Here is a 17,315-nt window from a genome sequence, read left to right as displayed (position 1 = left end):
CTTGTCTAGTATATTTACATGTGGCAAAATGGTAGGTCCTATGGAGAACACAAAATCTATTGATTGGGGTCCAGTGTGGTGGCACAGTGGGTTAAGCCACCTGCTGTGACGCCAGCATCCCATATAGGGACTGGTGCTAGTCCTGGCTGCTCTACTTCTGATCCAGCTCTCTGCTAATGCACCTGGGAAGTCAGCGGGAGATAGCTCAAGTACCTGGATCCCTGCCACCCTTGTGGGAGACCTGGCTGGAGTTCCAGCCTCCTTGCTTTGGCTTGGCCTAGCCCTGGCTGATACAGCCACTTGAGGACTGAGCCAACAGATGGGAGATATTTACTCTCTCATTATCCCCCCCTCCCCCTCTCTCTTTCTCTGTGTCTTTCTCTAACTCTGCCTTTCAAATAAATAAATAAATCTTAAAAGAACAAAAACAAAAACCCATTCATGGAGCCAGTGCTGTGGCATAGCGGATAAAGATGCTGCCTGAAGTGTTGGCATTCGATATGGGTGCCAGTTCAAGTTGTAGTTGCTCCACTTCCGATCCAGCTCTCTGCTAGGGACTGGGAAAGCAATGGAAGATGGCCCAAGGTCTTGGGCCCCTGCACCTGTGGGAGACCTGGGAGAAAATCCTGGATCCTGGCTTCGGATTGGCCCAGCTCTGGAAAATGAGGTCATTTGGGGAGTGAGCCAATGGATGGAAGACCTGTTTCTCTCTCTGTCTCTCTCTGCCTCTCTGTAACTCTCCCTTTCAAATAAATAAATCTTTGGGGGAAAAAAACCTTCATTCATTAGGAACCAAACTCTGTGGTGGTAGATTTCAACAGCAAGATATTCACTCTACTTCATGCCAGTCCAGAGGCAAGAATGGACTAAAAACTCTTAGGAATTTTCAAGGCAAGGAATGTGATCCAGGACCATGCAGCCAAATAGTCACTTAAAGACCTCAATAAAAGTTGTCAACTTATTTGCACATATGAACTTATTTAATCCTTACAACAACCCTTCAAGCTAGGCATTAACATTTCAAGTTTGCAACCCAGGAAAGTGAAGCTCAGGTTATATTAGTTGTCCAAGGTCATGATATCTAAGTGTTAGAGTCAACCCAGGTCTACAGGATTCCCAAGTCTGTGGCTTTACAGGCTGTGCCACTCCACATCTTGTGAGGGGGCAACTTCACATGGACCCAGAGCTCACTATCACTGAGGATCCCAGGAAGGTTCTCCTACCTTCTTTAAGTCTTCCATCCTCTGCAGCTGAGCCATTAGGGAAAATCGTCTTGACAAAAATCCCCATCTGTCCTCGAATGCAGTCCCGACCCCCGGCAATGCTAAAGCCAAGGCCCTACAACCAAAGCAGATGGGAGTCTTGGTTGATACTGAGTATTTAACTTCCTATTTCAGTTTTTAACTGAAGGCCTCCTTCCCCTCTTAGTATTTAGTGGAGACATCATTCTCAACCAGGCTTGGAAGCTGAAATTAAAGCTTGCATTCCATTCCCATTCTTCTCCCTATATCTACTTGTGCAGCACCAGCCATTCAGTACATCAAAGGGAGAAAGTTTGAGGTCAAAACACATGTAACTGATAATATTTGACAATCTCTGACCTTCAAAAGTGATGATTTCATATGGATCAACTGAATCAGTCATGAGTTATATACTAATCAGATGCCATATTTTTCTATTTTTGTGTATTTCCATTTTGTGTATCAAAGTGGATATTTTGATGTTTGTATATCACTTATTCTCTTTATGATAATGGTGAAGCTATGAAATTCATTCCAAAGGAGACTGGGAGTATTCTCCAAGGCTGCCGGCTCTGCTTTTCTTTCAGTAGAGGTAGAAGACGGCAATGGTTCACCTGGCCCTGGACGCTGCCCTGGACGCTGCCCTAGGACTCAGGTGGCAGTGACTCCTCCATCACAAGCTCTACAGGGATGCAGCCATCTCACACTCCAAGGTCCACAGGGGAGACCGCCAGGGGATCCACTTGAATTTATACAAAGGCCACTTAATTCACTGCTCTTTCTGTACTTTATGATGTCATGTAAAATCGAATAATGAAAGATAAAATACAAAGTATCCACTTAACTGAAGGCATTCTTCCTATTACAGTATTTAACTGAAGCATCCTTCTCATCACAGTATTTAACTGAAGGCCTCCTTCCCCTCTGAGTATTTAATGGAGACGTCATTCTCAACCAGGCTAAGGGGTAAGCTGACCAACCAGCTGTAAATTAAAGCTTGCATTCCCGCCTCCTTTTCCTTCTTAGATCTATTTGTTGCACTTAGCCATTCGGTACCTTCACTACACTGAAGAATATATGCTGACCAGCACCTGGAAGATTAAAAAGTCCACACAAAGAGCCCACCTTGCCTTTTTCTTTGTACAGCCCAATGATGGAGATCACGGATGGCCGAATGAGCCGCCAAGGCGATTCCACCTGAGTGGTGCTTAGGGAGCGAGTCGACTTCTTCACGATGTGGTACTCCTGCAAGTCAGCACACAGCCCCGTCAGAGGTGGCCTCATTTATGCTCTGCATGAAGTGCACTCGACTTTCCAAGTGTCACCCAGCCACGTCCTACTGGTCCATCTGGTCCACTGGCTTAAAGAAAGCCCATTAGAAACAGCACTGGGAGAGTAGCCCCGACATAACCCTCGCCATGCCTTCTTCCTCCACATGCACAGCTGCCTGGGGGCCACAAGCACTGGTGTTGTTTCCTCCAGACTCTACCTCTGGAATGGAGTCAGGAGCCAGAAACCAGGAGGCCTCAGAGAGGCAGGGCGGCCCCCTGGAGTCAGGCTCTCCCTTGGAAGTTACCTCCACTCCCACGCTCCAGCTCACCATCACGGTTAGAAAGTATCTCACCGTTTCAAGCTTAACTTACTCATTCAAAAGTGGAGCAAGACCTTGTCTCTTCCAAAACTCAAGCCACAAACCCACGCAACGCTTATTCCACATAAAGCATCCTACTAAGCGATGGCAGCAGCATCAGTAGAATCCCTCACATTTGGGAAATAAAACACTTCCCATAAGCCACACTGTTCTTCCTGGCACAGGGCGACTCAAGTCTCCAGCCCCCTTTCTTGTTCATCACCCACAACATACTCGTGTGAAAGAAGGGTGTGCTATTTATAAGAAAAATAAGAACCTCTACATTCTAGCTCCTTGCTATGCTTCTTAGAATAATAGATTTCTTAAATTATGTCTCTATTCTAGCATAAATCAAAAAATCACTTTGTGTTTAATATGAGAAAGGAGACATCACAAAATAGCTTAAATCCTTAATTTGCGTGTACGACCTTCAGATGCAGAAATGAGAAGCCCTCAGTGATATCTTAATCCTCCTGGCAGCTTAGAACAATTCTACTTTGCAGTTTCACAAAGTATCTGCCAGCAATGTTAGCCTCCCAGACTCTGCCTCATTAAATAAACGATGTGGGCTTGGCAAAGTTACTACTCTTTTCCTGAAACCAGCACAGAGATGGCCAGACAAAACCTGAGGTTTTCTACCCTCAGACATCGAGGTGTGTGCGTGAGCTCACAAAGGAACATGTTCTCTTTCCCCAACCTTGCCCCTTTGGGAACTGGTAGGAACCAATGGCCTGCAGGCTCCACTGATCTCCCTAGGGGTCTCTGTCCTCCCCACTCCCCCCATTTCTAGACCTGAGCTGTCTAATATGGTAGCCGCTTGCATTAAAATAAAACATGCACTTGGCATTCTCAGTAGCCACTTCCCAGTGCTCACAGACACCAGCTCTTTGGCTGCGAAGGCAGTACATTTTCTCTGATCTTGCTCTCCAGTTAAAACACAACCTCACTCTCCTGCAACTCCCTGGTCCCCCGTGACTCTGTGGGTCCCCACCTGGAGCAGGCCACGGTCCTGCCTGTCTCCGGCCATGGGTGGGTTTGGACACACCTCCACAGGCTCTGTGCAGTTTTGTTTTTCTGCTTCTCCTCAGCGCCCCACTGCCTTTGAGCTGCTTTTGGGTGAATTCAATACTAAACAGCCTGATAAGTCACTGTGTCCGAAATAGGAACACTTCTTGTTTTCCTGGGATGGTCAGAAGCTTTATTCTGAAGCATAACTGACTGTTCTTTGAAGAGATTCTGGCAAACCGCCTTGAGCAAAATAGGCAATCTCTTTGAGATTCAGGTGCCCCCCTGTACAATGCTCACAATACACGAAAAGTAGGGGCTTGGCCCAGACGGCCTGACCAGAACCCTGAAGGATGCTACCACCTGCAAGTCCCAAGGCACTCACGTGCGGTATTGTTGCCATACCTGCCTCCTCCATCTCCACTCCATGGCAGACCTAAGAACGTGGTGCCCCTGGTTCCTCTCAGGCCCACACGTTCCACAGAGATGCAGCCTGCCTCCAACTTGGCTAGCAGACCAGTTCCTATGGGGGCCAGGTAACATGACTGAGCAGCTGCCCTACGTGGGGTTATGTGGAGCCCAGCACTCTGATGGGAACAGGATCTGGAATATGGAGCTACTGACCTAACCACCTGCCATCTACAGCCCTCTACGATCGCGGCTGGTTAAGTCAAGGGACAGGAAGGACCCAGGCATGGCGTCGGTGTGCGCATGCTCACACAGCCTCCTCACTCACACACACTTACCCACACCACCCACACGGTCGGGACGCTGACACACGATGCGCCCGTGCAACTGGCGGCGGTGTTCACCACAGACCGGGAGACGCCATTGTCTCCTGGCAGTTGAAAGCAACTCTCGGTTCCAAAACACACAGAATGGAGGGGGATCAAGAGGAGTAGGTCCAATGAGGGATTGGATTTCCCCTGTAATTTTCATCTATTAGCCTGACCTCCTCTAGACTCTCTGGGTAGACCTCATGCTGTGTACTGTCTTTGCCTTCTCTCTCTCTCTCGCCTCAAATACTCCTGGCCCATACAGAACTGCGGTTCTTCTTAACATGGAAGGCCTTGCTGGTCTTTGAAAGGACAAAAAAATCCTGGCAGCCTAGGGTCTGGAAACATGCTCCCCTGCCCCTCACCAAGCGAGTGTGCCCATGGCAGCAAGAAAGCAGCCTCTGGGCCAGGACCGACCTGTGATGCCCCAGAAGAGTCCAGCAGCTGGGGGAGGGAGTGCTTCCGGCCATCTCGGGAGACCTCCAGCATCCTGGCCCGGGGGTCCCCATTCCGCACCATCAGCTCATTATATTCCTCCACGGACTCTAGGCGGTGTACACCCCCTGGAACAGAGAAGGGGAAAAACCTGGCTTGATGCAGAAGTAGCATCAAGGGAGCACCCAATAGCATAAACTTGTCGCATTGACGCCCACACACATGGTTTTCAGAGGGCTTGGTGTCCCACACACCCAAAGCAGGAGCTCACCACACCCCACCACTGAGCTCGGCGTAGGCTTACGTGTCGAGGCTGCTGCTGTGTCAGGCTGTGAGGAAACTGTCTTTGCAGTGACCATCATGGCTAAGGAGCGCTGTGCATGTCTGATCCACTAAGGCGGAGCCATGGCAGATGGGACATAACCACAGCCAGAGCCTTTCAGTAGACGTCCCCTAGTGATGGCAGAGTCACCTTGTGGCTGTGCAGTTCCATGGAGGACTTTGTAAATAAACTTTATAGTAAAATACAGCAGAGAGGCACACAAATCCTAGGTATGTAGTTCAGTGAGATTTCACGAAGTGCACTTACCAAAAACCAGCATGCCGATTAAGAAACAGAACAGGAACCAGAACCTCAAAAGCTCCCTTTGTGCCCCCAGCTGCTCCTTGCCCAAGGGTAACCATGATCTCGACTTTCAGCATAGTGGGTTACTGCGGCCTGTTCTTGAACTTTATGTAAATAAACACACACAATCTGTACTCTTTTTGTATCTCATTCTTGGCATTTGTTTGTGAATTCAATCACGTAGTCTGTATGTCAACAGTTCATGCGTTCCCGTTCTGTATAACATTTCACCGAGCAAAGGCCCTCAATGCATTTATCCATTCTGTCGTTGATGGACATTTGGCTCGCTTCCAGCTGTGGATCTGGAATAAGGGGCAGCCAACTTTCTGTTCTGTAAAGTCCAGGTAGTACATTTCTCAGCCTGTGGGGCTCCAAATACATATTCGTTCTCTCTGTGATGCACTAACCGTGTAGGAAGCGTTTCTAGGTTGTGAGTCATACACACACAGCTGCAGGATGCAGGTTGCTAACCCTGGACCAGAAGGTACTGTTACTGAATGTTCCTGCATACATCATTTCTGCAGAAGGCCATCTCAGAGTGGAGGTTCTGGGCTGCAGTGGGCACCTGCACGCATGCATTCCGGCTTTTCCCCATCCCGGTCACACGTGGAAGGGTCCATCTTTTATTGTAGCTATTCTGGTAGACACACAATGGCATCTCAGTATGGTTTTCTTTAAGATTTATTTACTTATTTGAAAGAGTTACACAGAGAGAGGAGAGGCAGAGAGAGAGAGAGAGAGAGAGGGAGAGAGAGGGAGAGGGAGGGAGGTCTTCCATCTGATGGTTCACTCCCCAATTGGCCGCGACAGCCAGAGCTGTGCTGATCCGAAGCCAGGAGCCAGGATCCAGGAGCTTCTTCCGGGTCTCCCATGCGGATGCAGGAGCCCAAGGACTTGGGCCATCTTCCACTGCTTTCCCAGGCCACAGCAGAGAGCTGGATCAGAAGTGGAGCAGCTGGGTCTGGAACCAGAGCCCATATGGGATGCCAGTGCTTCAGGCCAGGGCGTTAACTCACTGCACCACAGTGCTGGCCCTCTCAGCGTGGTTTTCAACTTGCATTTCACTGATGATGAATGAGATTAGGCTTTCATTTTGAAAATTGTTTTAAACTTATGTATTTGAGGGGCAGAGATGGACAAAGCTCCCACCTGCTATTTCAATTCCCAAATGCCTGCAATGGCCAGGTCTGGTGTGAAGCTAGGAGATGCGAACCTACATGAGTTCTCCCACACGAGTGACATGGACCCATCTACTTGACCCATCACCTGCTGCATACTAGGGTGAGCATTAGTAGGAAGCTGGATTTGGAAGCAGAGCCAGGACTCAAGTCCAGGTACTTCTGCATGGGACCCAGGCATCTTAGCCACTATGCCAAATGTCCAGACCTGAGATCTAGCTTCTTTTCATATTTTCATCGGCTGGCTGAGAAGCCATGGCTATTTTCCTTCCCTACAGTTAAGTGCCTTTTCAATTTCCTGCCCATTCTTTGATTGGAATTCTCTTTTCCTTATTGGTTTATTGGGGGTTTTGTTTATTTTTAGTAAATCTCAGGTGTAAGTTTTTGTGAGCTCCACGGAAACATGTTTTCCATGTCTGTGCTTTCCTTTTTGCTGTCTTGAGATTTCTTGATGAGGGGTTGGTGCTGTGGCGTAGCAGGTAAAGCCATGGCCTGCAGTGCCAGCATCCCATATGGGTGCCAGTTCAAGTCCCAGCTGCTCCACTTCAGACCCAGCTCTCTGCTGTGGCCCGAGAAAGCAGTAAAAGATGGCCCAAGTGCTTGGGCCCCTGCACCTGCATGGGAGACCCAGAAGAAGCTCCTGGCTTCAGATCGGTGCAGCTGTGGCCATTGCGGCCACCTGGGGAGTGAACTAGCGGATGGAAGACTTCTCTCTCTCTGCCTCTTCTTCTCCCTCTATGTGACTCTTTCAAATAAGTAAATAAAATTTTAAAAAAAGATTTGAGGAGGGCCGGCGCCGTGGCTCAATAGGCTAATCCTCCACCTTGTGGCGCCGGCACACCGGGTTCTAGTCCCGGTTGGGGCGCCGGATTCTGTCCCGGCTGCCCCTCTTCCAGGCCAGCTCTCTGCTATGGCCAGGGAGTGCAGTGGAGGATGGCCCAGGTGCTTGGGCCCTGCACCCCATGGGAGACCAGGAAAAGCACCTGGATCCTGGCTCCTGCCATCGGATCAGCGCGGTGCGCCGGCTGCAGCGGCGGCCATTGGAGGGTGAACCAACGGCAAAAGGAAGACCTTTCTCTCTCTGTCTCTCTCTCTCACTGTCCACTCTGCCTGTCAAAAAAAAAAAAAAAAAAAAAAAAAAGATTTGAGGAAAAAAGTTCATAATTTTAATGTCATAAAATATGTCATTTTTCCCCTTTATGGTTAATATTTCTGTTCCCTGGTTACAAAACTTTGAATTGATGCCTTTGAAAGGCTTTATCAATATCCAACCTACATATATTTCTTAAAGATTTTTTTTCTTTGAAAGTTAGAGAGAAGGCGAGGCAGAGAGAGAGACAGAGAGACAGACAGACAGACAGAGGTCTTCCATCTGCTGGTTTAGTCCCCAATTGGCCGCAACGGCCAGAGCTGCACCGATCCGAAGCCAGGAATCAGGAGCTTCCTCCTGATCTCCCACGTGGGTACAGGGGTCCAAGGACTTGGGCCATCTTCTACTGCTTTCCCGGGCCATAGCAGAGAGCTGGATTGGAAGTGGAGCAGCTGGGACTCGAACCGGCGCCCATATGGGATGCCAGCGCTGCAAGCAGTGGCTTTACCTGCTATGCCACAGCGCCAGCCCCTATCCAATCTATATTATATGTTACTTTAAAGTAAAATAATTTAAGGTACTTTAATCTCAAGCGATAGATCAATTACATGTGAATATAACTATATTCACATGATAATGTTTACTTACATACAATATATACGTACATGCATATGTGTGTGTGTGTATCTATGCACACACACACACAGATCCTTTGGAATATCAAGTTTTCCTAAACGATATAATATTTAACAGCCTAAAATTTCAATTCAGCTATCTAAAAATTTCTCTGAAAGCTTTTCATGGGACAAAACAGAGTAACTCCATAGTGCCTTCTTTTTTTTTTTTTTTTTTTGACAGGCAGAGTGGACAGTGAGAGAGAGAGAAAGAGAGAGAAAGGTTTTCCTTTTTGCCGTTGGTTCACCCTCCAATGGCCGCTGTGGCTGGCGCATCACGCTAATCCGAAGCCAGGAGCCAGGTGCTTTTCCTGGTCTCCCATGGGGTGCAGGACCCAAGCACTTGGGCCATCCTCCACTGCACTCCTGGGCCACAGCAGAGAGCTGGCCTGGAAGAAGGGCAACCGGGACAGAATCCGGCGCCCAGACCAGGATTAGAACCCTGGGTGCTGGCGCCACAGGTGGAGGATTAGCCTAGTGAGCCGTGGTGCTGGCCATATATTGATAAGTTTTTAGTGACAGAAAGTTAGGAAAATGCAAACTGTTATATAAGTATTATAACAGTATTATAAGGGCTTGGGTTTTCAAAAGTGAAGTATTAATTTTGTGCTGCAGGTTTTTAAACATCTGAAATTCCTCTGCAACCAAGGAAAACCACAAACCTAAGGTAGTCACAGATAAATCAACAGTACCAAAATGAAAAGGAAACTCTGTTGGCCAAAGAGGAGGGATGAGGCAGGGAACACTCGGGTTAGAACGTCAGAGAACATTCCAAGGAATGACAGATGCTGCTGCTTTGGTCATTTTGGAGCCAGACTGGACAACACCCTAGCGAAATGGCTGGGACCTCTCTACAGACACTCATTCATAATTCATGACTTCATAATTCATGAGCAGATTAATCTCTTTTGGCATGCTTGCTCATCTGAACAAGATTTATTAGAAGAAAATTCCCTTTGAGCTGACAGGGAGGCACTTGTCAGCAACAGGAGAGAAACCACGTATGGTAGTACTGATGGATAATACATCGCTATGTGAACACGAGGGGGACTAATGTTAAAGAGATAAGAAATAAACATCCATATTTACAGGAGACAATCATGTTAAAATCTCCTGTATGTAAACGTCTTTAGAGTGAACGAACACATTTCACAGCCTGGATCAAGGCCCACTTCCTTAAGCCTCTTTATCACGTCTCCAGATGGCTTTTCCGGTCTTATCTCCCACCATCCCACTCTGAATTTGCTGCGCTTGTTTGATGATTCTCAAAAGACAGGGTTTGTCTCTTGCCCCTCCTTTGCAAAACTGGGAAATATATAAACCTGAGGGTACTTCAAAAAGCCCACAGAAAATGGGATTAAAAGATAAGCTTATTTTGGTGCAAAAAAGTTTGAAATCCATGCATATGTATTATGACAAAACTATGCATGGACTTCAGACTTTTTTTCTTAAAAATGAATTTATTTACTTGAAAGGAAGAATGACAGACAGAAAGAGGGAGTGAGAGAGAAAGAGAGAGAGAGGTTTTCCATATGCCCGCTTATGCCCCAAATGGCCACAATGGATGGGGCTGGGCTTGGCTGAAGCCAAGAGCCAGGAGTTCCATCTGGGTCTCCCACATGGGTGGCAGAGGCCCAAGTCCTTGGACCATCCTCCGGTGCCTTCCCAGGTGCATTAGCAGGAAACTGGATCAGAAGCATTGTAGCAGGGACTAGCAGCAGCTTAACCTGCTGCACCACAATACCAGCCCCTCCGCTGACTCTTTGAAGTACCCTTGAACTATCTGAAGCTTCACCCAATTCTGCCTGCACCAGTCCCCTCCCACCCAAGTCCTACTATGTCCTTTCCCCAGTCATTCTGACGATCTCTGCTGGATTGAATCACTGTTATACTGTCAGACTACATTGGATCTTTCAGAGAGCTAAGGAGGAAAAACAGTTGCCAAAAACTTTAATCAATATTTCCTCATTGTTCCTAGTGATCTTGAGTTCATTTTGTCCCAAGTCTAGACCATTTATCTGTCCTCTGCTATTCTACCAAATCCTGCCAGTGTTACAGACCCTTGTTCTTGCATCCTCTGGATGCCTCCGCCAAGTGCCACAACTCCAAGAGACCTCAAGTCTTCTGGATCCTATCACTGGGTATGCATGTGTGTTGCTTCCTACTGGGACCAACAGTTCTTGAGAAGGCTTTCTGTCTGAGCCCATTCAAACATCTTCCTCTCTTAAGTGGGAATAAGGTGAGAACGTTAAGAATGAAAATGATGATGAACGTGACGTTAATGGTTGACAAGGGTGATGACGGTGGCAGCTGTCATGTGGTGGCTACTTTGGAGCAGCTGCACCGTTAGCTTTCTCTCAACTGGACTAACCAACGAGACTTGGCACTTAGAAGGCACTCATGCTTACTGGAATAAATGTCTTTTACAATCCTCATTTTGCAGGTGAAAAAAACCTGAGACCCAGGGAAGTCAAGTCACTTGTCAAGGTTGTGCATCCCATCAGAGCGGGTGGAGCTGGCTGTTGCAATGATCAACCTGATCACACAGGTGTTTCTTCCCCTCAGCTACATTTCCTTGTTGTGGCCCTGGATGTCTGGGAAAGGCACTGGAAGAGAGGGTAGCATCCATCTGGGGCAAGCAGTGGGCATCCCTGCATTTACCACCCAGCTGCTGAATGTGCTGCCCATTCCAAATGAATACAAAGTCCCGTGTCTGGACGGTTCCCCAGCTATGCCTCCCTTCCCACGTCTACAGGTAGAAAGCCCCAGGTTGGGGAAGAAAATTCTAGCCGAGAGCCTCAGGAGGTCAGAGGGTAGGGAAAATGAACTGTCTGGGAGGCTGATCTTTTTCCTGGCTCTGCATGACCTCCCTCAACCTCTCCAGTTCCAGCCTTAAAATGAGGAATGTGACCACGCTGCTTTCAAAGGTCCCTGCATTTCCTGAGCTCCGGGACCCTCCCTGGGGACCGATTATAAGGTGTTAACCAGCTCTGCCAGCACAGGTTCGAAGGCCCCTTTGTGCCCTTGGACTTGCTGGCCCCCAACACACGCAGCACGTCAGTGCATCTCTCAGTAGTTTCTCAGGCTGCAGGAAGCCTTCATGACAGCTCCCTTCAGACTTCTCACCAGCCTCGGCTCATCCGTCACCTTCTGCTTTGTCACTGATCTATGCTCTAACCCCCATTCAGATCCAATGCTGTTGAATTGTTCTAACGTGAGGGAGGCATGCAATCAGGCAGGGATAAGCAGCTGAGCCGGCTGACACCTGGGCCATGCACACCACCCGTCTTCCACGTCCATTCTACATGGCTGAAGCCTCGGCACAGCCAAGCTCAACCTCCCACAAGGTGCCAGGAGCCATGACACCTTGTTGGAGACCACTGAGCTGCAGCCCCACCCCTTTGGCTGTTCAATGAAGCTGTGCCCTGAGCACCACCCCTACCCTATACAAGGATGACCCCAGCCTGGGTGGAGGCAGTGTGCCCTCTCGAGGTTGCCCATGAGACTGAGTGTGGACTCTGCCTTTCGGTAGATCCTGCTCTTCTATGCACCTCTTCTTCCTCTGCGACCTGGCTGTATTCTTACACGCATGCAAGAACCTGGCTAGCTGCAGCTGGGGGTGTCTCCGAGCCCAGCCAGGGCTCTCAATCTCCACAACATGGTTTGTTGTGGCTCCTGCACACGGCCTCCGTGCTCAATGCTGACTGGTTTTTCTCTGGGCCATATGCCAGGTACTGTAAGGAAATCTCAAGGAATAGGAGGGCACCTCGAAAATTTTGTAGGAAATGGAGTTAAGGGGCAGGTGTTTGGCGCAGTGGTTAATTCTTCCCTTGGGATGCTGGCATCCCAGATAGAAGTGCCTGGTTGGAGTTTCTGCTGTCTTACTTCCTATCAGCTTTCTGCTAATGTATACCCTGGAGACAGCAGACAATGGCTCCATGGGTCCATGGGTCCATGCCAGCCAGACTGATTTCCAGGGTCCTGGCTTTGACCTGGTTCAGACCTAGCACTGTGGTCATTTGGGAAGTGAACTGGAGGAGCAAAGATGTCTCATTCTTTCTTTCAAATACAGTGAAAATAAAGGTTTTTTTTTAAAATACCATTAAAAGATACATTTATTTTGGTATACAAATGTTGAAATACTTGCATATCAGGGATCTTAAAAAAAAAAAAAAAACAGTTCATGGAAAAACCATGCATGGAGTTCAGCCTTTCTTAATACCAACATAAATTTACCTTAATTCCATTTTCCAGTGAACTTTTCGAAGTCCCCTTGTACAGAATGCAGGATCTCTTGGTTCCTAAAGCCACAGCCCATCCTATCTTGCCCCGCCTAGCTGGGATACAGATTTGATAGTATATGAACGTGACTTGGCCACTCACTCTGCTTGCTGAGAGACAGACTATCAGCCTGGAGTCCTACAGACACAAACAAAGGCCCCTCGGGAGACGTCCCCTCAGCACAGACACACACTCCACTCCAACTCAAAGAGAAGTGCCCATGTGGGCAGCAGCCAGACTGAATGCGCTTGTTATGCGCTGGGGCCTGGGCCAGCGAGCACAGCATGGTTTTGTGGGCTTCTGGAGATAAAAGGGCTCCCCTCACTGAAGGCCTCTGAGGCCAACACAGCACCTGCAGCGGCTGCCTCAGGCAGGGGCTGCCACTCACCTGAAAGGCGACTCTTGGTCTTCACCTTGCTGCCGCCCTGCTTGGGGCTTTCCGAGCTGCCCTTGGATTCCTCAGGGCCGCACAAATCTTGGGTCTCCTCGGTCCCAGGCATCTGAAACGCAGAGAGCACAGAGCTGATGGGAGGGGCTCGCCTGCCATACTACTTCTGCTCTCCCCCGCTTTCCCCCCAGCCAAGATGTTAGGTCAACACCCAGGAGCAGCAACACAGACGCTGGGTGAGGAAGCTGTCCTGGGAGCAAAGCCCAGTCCTGCAGATAACCTGTTCAGCAAGCCCCCGAGGCCTGCCTGAGCTGTCGCTCTTTCATTCTACCTAGGAGGTAATCTGTCGGTCAATGTCAAAGCCACAACTAGATAGATACCAGGTCTCTTGGTTTTTGGGCCAGTGTTTCTCCCCTTGATGCAAGTTGCAACAAATACTGAACCAGGGATTTAAATCCAATTCTGAGGTTTTCTGATACAAACATCGATTTTGTGGCAGTCAAATAATGTCATCCTTTATTTAACCAGTTGCTGGGTGTGCTACACTCCTGCATACTGCTTCAGCTCCTCCCAGTATCAAGTATGGCTCACGCTACAAGGAGGCAGCAGGTGCACATCTATAAATCGTGTGTCTATGATGTTGGCCCCCAGGGGGCGATGCAGAAAGGCTAATTCCAAGGCTCTACCCTAGAAGAGCCGAACATGCTCCAAAAACTACATTTATTGGAAAGGAGACTTAGGTGTTTGGGAGTGCTTCTAAAAAGCTGAGGGGAGCTAAGTTTACATATACAAAATGTATGAGACACATCAAATAGTAAATTGTTCTATTCCAAATTTTCTTTTTGACATTCTGGAGAGAAAAAGTGTTACATTAAAGGTGAGGCACTGTGGCATAGTGAGCTAAGCCTCTGCCTGCAACGCTGGCATCCCATAAGGGCACCAGTCCATGTTCCAGCTGATCCTCTTCCCATCCAGCTCTCTGCTATGGCCTGGGAAAGCAGTAGAAGATGGCCCAAGTCTTTGGGCCCCTGCATCTATGTGGGAGACCTGGAAGAAGCTCCTGGCTCCCGGCTTCAGATTGGCCCAGCTCCAGCTATTGCAGCCATCTGGGGAGTGAACCAGCAGATGGAAGACATTTCTCTGTCTCTCCCTCTCTCTGTAACTCTGCCTTCCAAATAAATAAGTAAATAAATCTTCATCAAAACAGGTGATAAGACAAATATACATGCTTTCAAAAGACACAGAAGCATCCACTGACACCATTCATCAAAACATCATGTAATGTAATGCAAAAAAAAAACTTTTGGCCGGCGCCGCGGCTCACTAGGCTAATCCTCCGCCTAGCGGCGCCGGCACACCGGGTTCTAGTCCCGGTCTGGGCGCCGGATTCTGTCCCGGTTGCCCCTCTTCCAGGCCAGCTCTCTGCTGTGGCCAGGGAGTGCAGTGGAGGATGGCCCAGGTGCTTGGGCCCTGCACCCCATGGGAGACCAGGAAAAGCACCTGGATCCTGGCTCCTGCCATCGGATCAGCGCGGTGCGCCGGCCGCAGCGCACCGGCCACTGGCCGCGGCGGCCATTGGAGGGTGAACCAACGGCAAAGGAAGACCTTTCTCTCTGTCTCTCTCTCTCACTGTCCACTCTGCCTGTCAAAAAAAAAAAAACTTTTGAATTTTAACAGGTAATAAAACGCATACATTGCATGTCAAATTCAGTATTCAAAATGTATAAAGTAAGTAGCTGGAGTAATTCCCAAGGTAACCTCCATTTTAAGAGATAATTATTTATGTATAAGTTTTACATTAAGTAAGATTTGGAAGATTACCTCTCTTCCTCGAGTTCAGATATCTTTCTGAATAAGGAAGTTTGAGAATGAGAAGATGCAGGAAAGTTGAGGCAGGGTCATTGAGAAAAGAAATTAATCCCAACATCCAAACAAGGACAGCAAGTTTGGTGCATTCCTCCTACAATGTCACGGATGGGCAGGTGTCCAGTTCAAATGATGCAGAAAAGGCAAGACTAGAATTCTGAGGATGACCGCAAAGATTCCCTGGAGGGATGCCGGCCCCAGCCCCAAGGCCTGACGTGATGAACCGTCTTTGAAAGCGTCAAACCTAGGCCACGTGCAGACAGAAGGCTGCATGCAAACAGGAAAGTCCAGAGAGAAGGCTCAGGACCTCTCCTCTGCTGGTTTTTTTTTTTTTTTAAATAAAAGGTTTCTTTGGGAGGAAAAGTAAATTTAAGGAATACAGACTTTATGCATTTCATGAGTACAACTCTAGGAATATAGTGATTCTTCCCCCCCAGACCCGCCTTCCCATCCACTCTCCCACCCTCAGCCCCCCATTCCCAGTCTCATTCTCCACTAAGATCCATTTTCAATTAATTTGTACACAGAAGACCAACTCTATACCAAGAGTTCAACAATTTGCACAGTAAAACAAAAACAAAAACAAAAACAAAAAAACAAAACATAGCCAGAAACCAAACCAAAACACTGTGCCTCAACAGTGGAGACAAGGGTTGTTTGAAGTCACTGCATCTTGAAGATAATTTCACTTATTTCTTTTTTAGAAACTTAATTAACTTTAATGAGGCACCCAAGAACGATACATCTTTTGCAAGCACTTAGTCATAATACAATTCTTTGAGGACAGAGGTCCTGTATGGGAAGTTAGTGCACAGTGACTCTTGTTAATTTAACAATTTACTCTTATGTATGATGTCAGTGATCACCTGAGGCTCTTGCCATGAGCTGCCAAGGCTATGGAAGCCTTTTGAATCCACAGTCTCCATCAGTATTTAGACAAGGCCATAAGCAAAGTGGAAGTTCTCTCCTCCTTCAGAGAAAAGCACCTCCTTCTTCGATGGCCACTTCTTTCCACTGGGGTCTCACCCACCGAGATCCTTCATGTAGGGCATTTTTGCCTCAGTGTCTTGGCTTCCATGCCTGAAATGCTCTCGTGGGCTTTTCCTCTGCTGGGCTTAAATGCTTCATGCAAAGCAGCTGCCTCCAGGTTGCAAACAGCAACCACTAGAGACCGAGTTCCACTGCTGGTTCTTTCTGGTGATCCCGCCCCATCCAGGCGACCAATCCACAGGGACACGGATGCCCTGGCTCTCGGGTCGGCTCATTCACGCCCTCTATTGGAGCCTGCTTCATGGCAGTGGGTACGGTCCAAACCATCAGAAAGCCAAGGGAGGAAAGCCATCCTGCCGCCAGTTCTGGACTTAAGTTTCCTCTTTCCACCGTCCCCACTACTTCCCCTTCACAGCCCAGGTTTCCCCTGAATCCGCGATGTTCGAGAGGTGATGCACAAACTCAAGGAGAACAGCCACCCCCGGCGGCTCAGCGCCTCCGAGACCCGGCTGTGAGTTCAGCCTCACGTGCTCCCAGGATACCTCCTCACTCCAAAGAGACTGCACAGGTCCAGTCCATTCACCTCCACTTCGTTCCCATTTCATTTTCATAGCAAATGCGTCCGAGTGTAAACAGTACAATCTCCATTTGATAGGCAAGGAAATAAACAGAGACCCTTAAGACGTCGTCTTCTGTTGACCACCTCTGTCCACAGGACCAGTCTGAGAAGGACAGCACAGACTGATGGGGTTTAGGACAGACCGTGGGTGAATAAACAGAGAGCGAATGAGTGGTGTTGATTTATCCACAGCACGCCCGTGCTCTGTCAAATCTGAAGTCCTCATGATGCCAACAAAAATGCTCCAAATTTTTTAATTTTCAGGACTAGAGAAGCAAGAGAACACATTTTTCCCTCCTTCATCCCCCAATGCACCACAGAATGACCCGTAATTTAGTTTCTAAGACATACAAAATGCCAGTAAGATTTCTCATGACAAAAATAGAGTGTATGTCACTACCTAACACCAGGAGCTAGACCAGGAAAAATGGACCTAGAGACATCTCGGGGTGTCGCACAGGACCCATGGCTAAGCTCTGGCAGGAGTAAAATCTTAGTTGAAGACACTGGAAGTCTT

The 17,315-nt window shown here is 48.3% G+C and overlaps 1 protein-coding gene across 26 annotated transcripts in view; it reads right to left on the bottom strand.

Moving 5' to 3' along the window:
- Positions 1–17,315, bottom strand: part of PDZD2 (PDZ domain containing 2) — a 403,443-nt gene that overhangs the window by 45,420 nt on the left and 340,708 nt on the right. For all 26 annotated transcript variants that reach the window (XM_017344664.4, XM_051853842.3, XM_051853843.3 and 23 more), the window contains 4 exons: positions 13,324–13,435; positions 5,070–5,215; positions 2,367–2,486; positions 1,224–1,338 (listed from right to left, as the gene is read on the bottom strand). In XM_017344664.4, coding sequence (XP_017200153.4) covers positions 1,224–1,338; positions 2,367–2,486; positions 5,070–5,215; positions 13,324–13,435 — 493 coding nt within the window. The remainder of the gene's footprint in view (positions 1–1,223; positions 1,339–2,366; positions 2,487–5,069; positions 5,216–13,323; positions 13,436–17,315) is intronic.

Source organism: Oryctolagus cuniculus, chromosome 14, assembly GCF_051225735.1.
Source record: "Oryctolagus cuniculus isolate XC-2025 breed Fujian yellow rabbit chromosome 14, ASM5122573v1, whole genome shotgun sequence".
Taxonomy (NCBI): Eukaryota; Metazoa; Chordata; class Mammalia; order Lagomorpha; family Leporidae; genus Oryctolagus; species Oryctolagus cuniculus.
The sequence above is the reverse complement of the archived record's forward strand: the minus strand, read 5'-3'. Positions and strand labels throughout refer to the sequence as shown.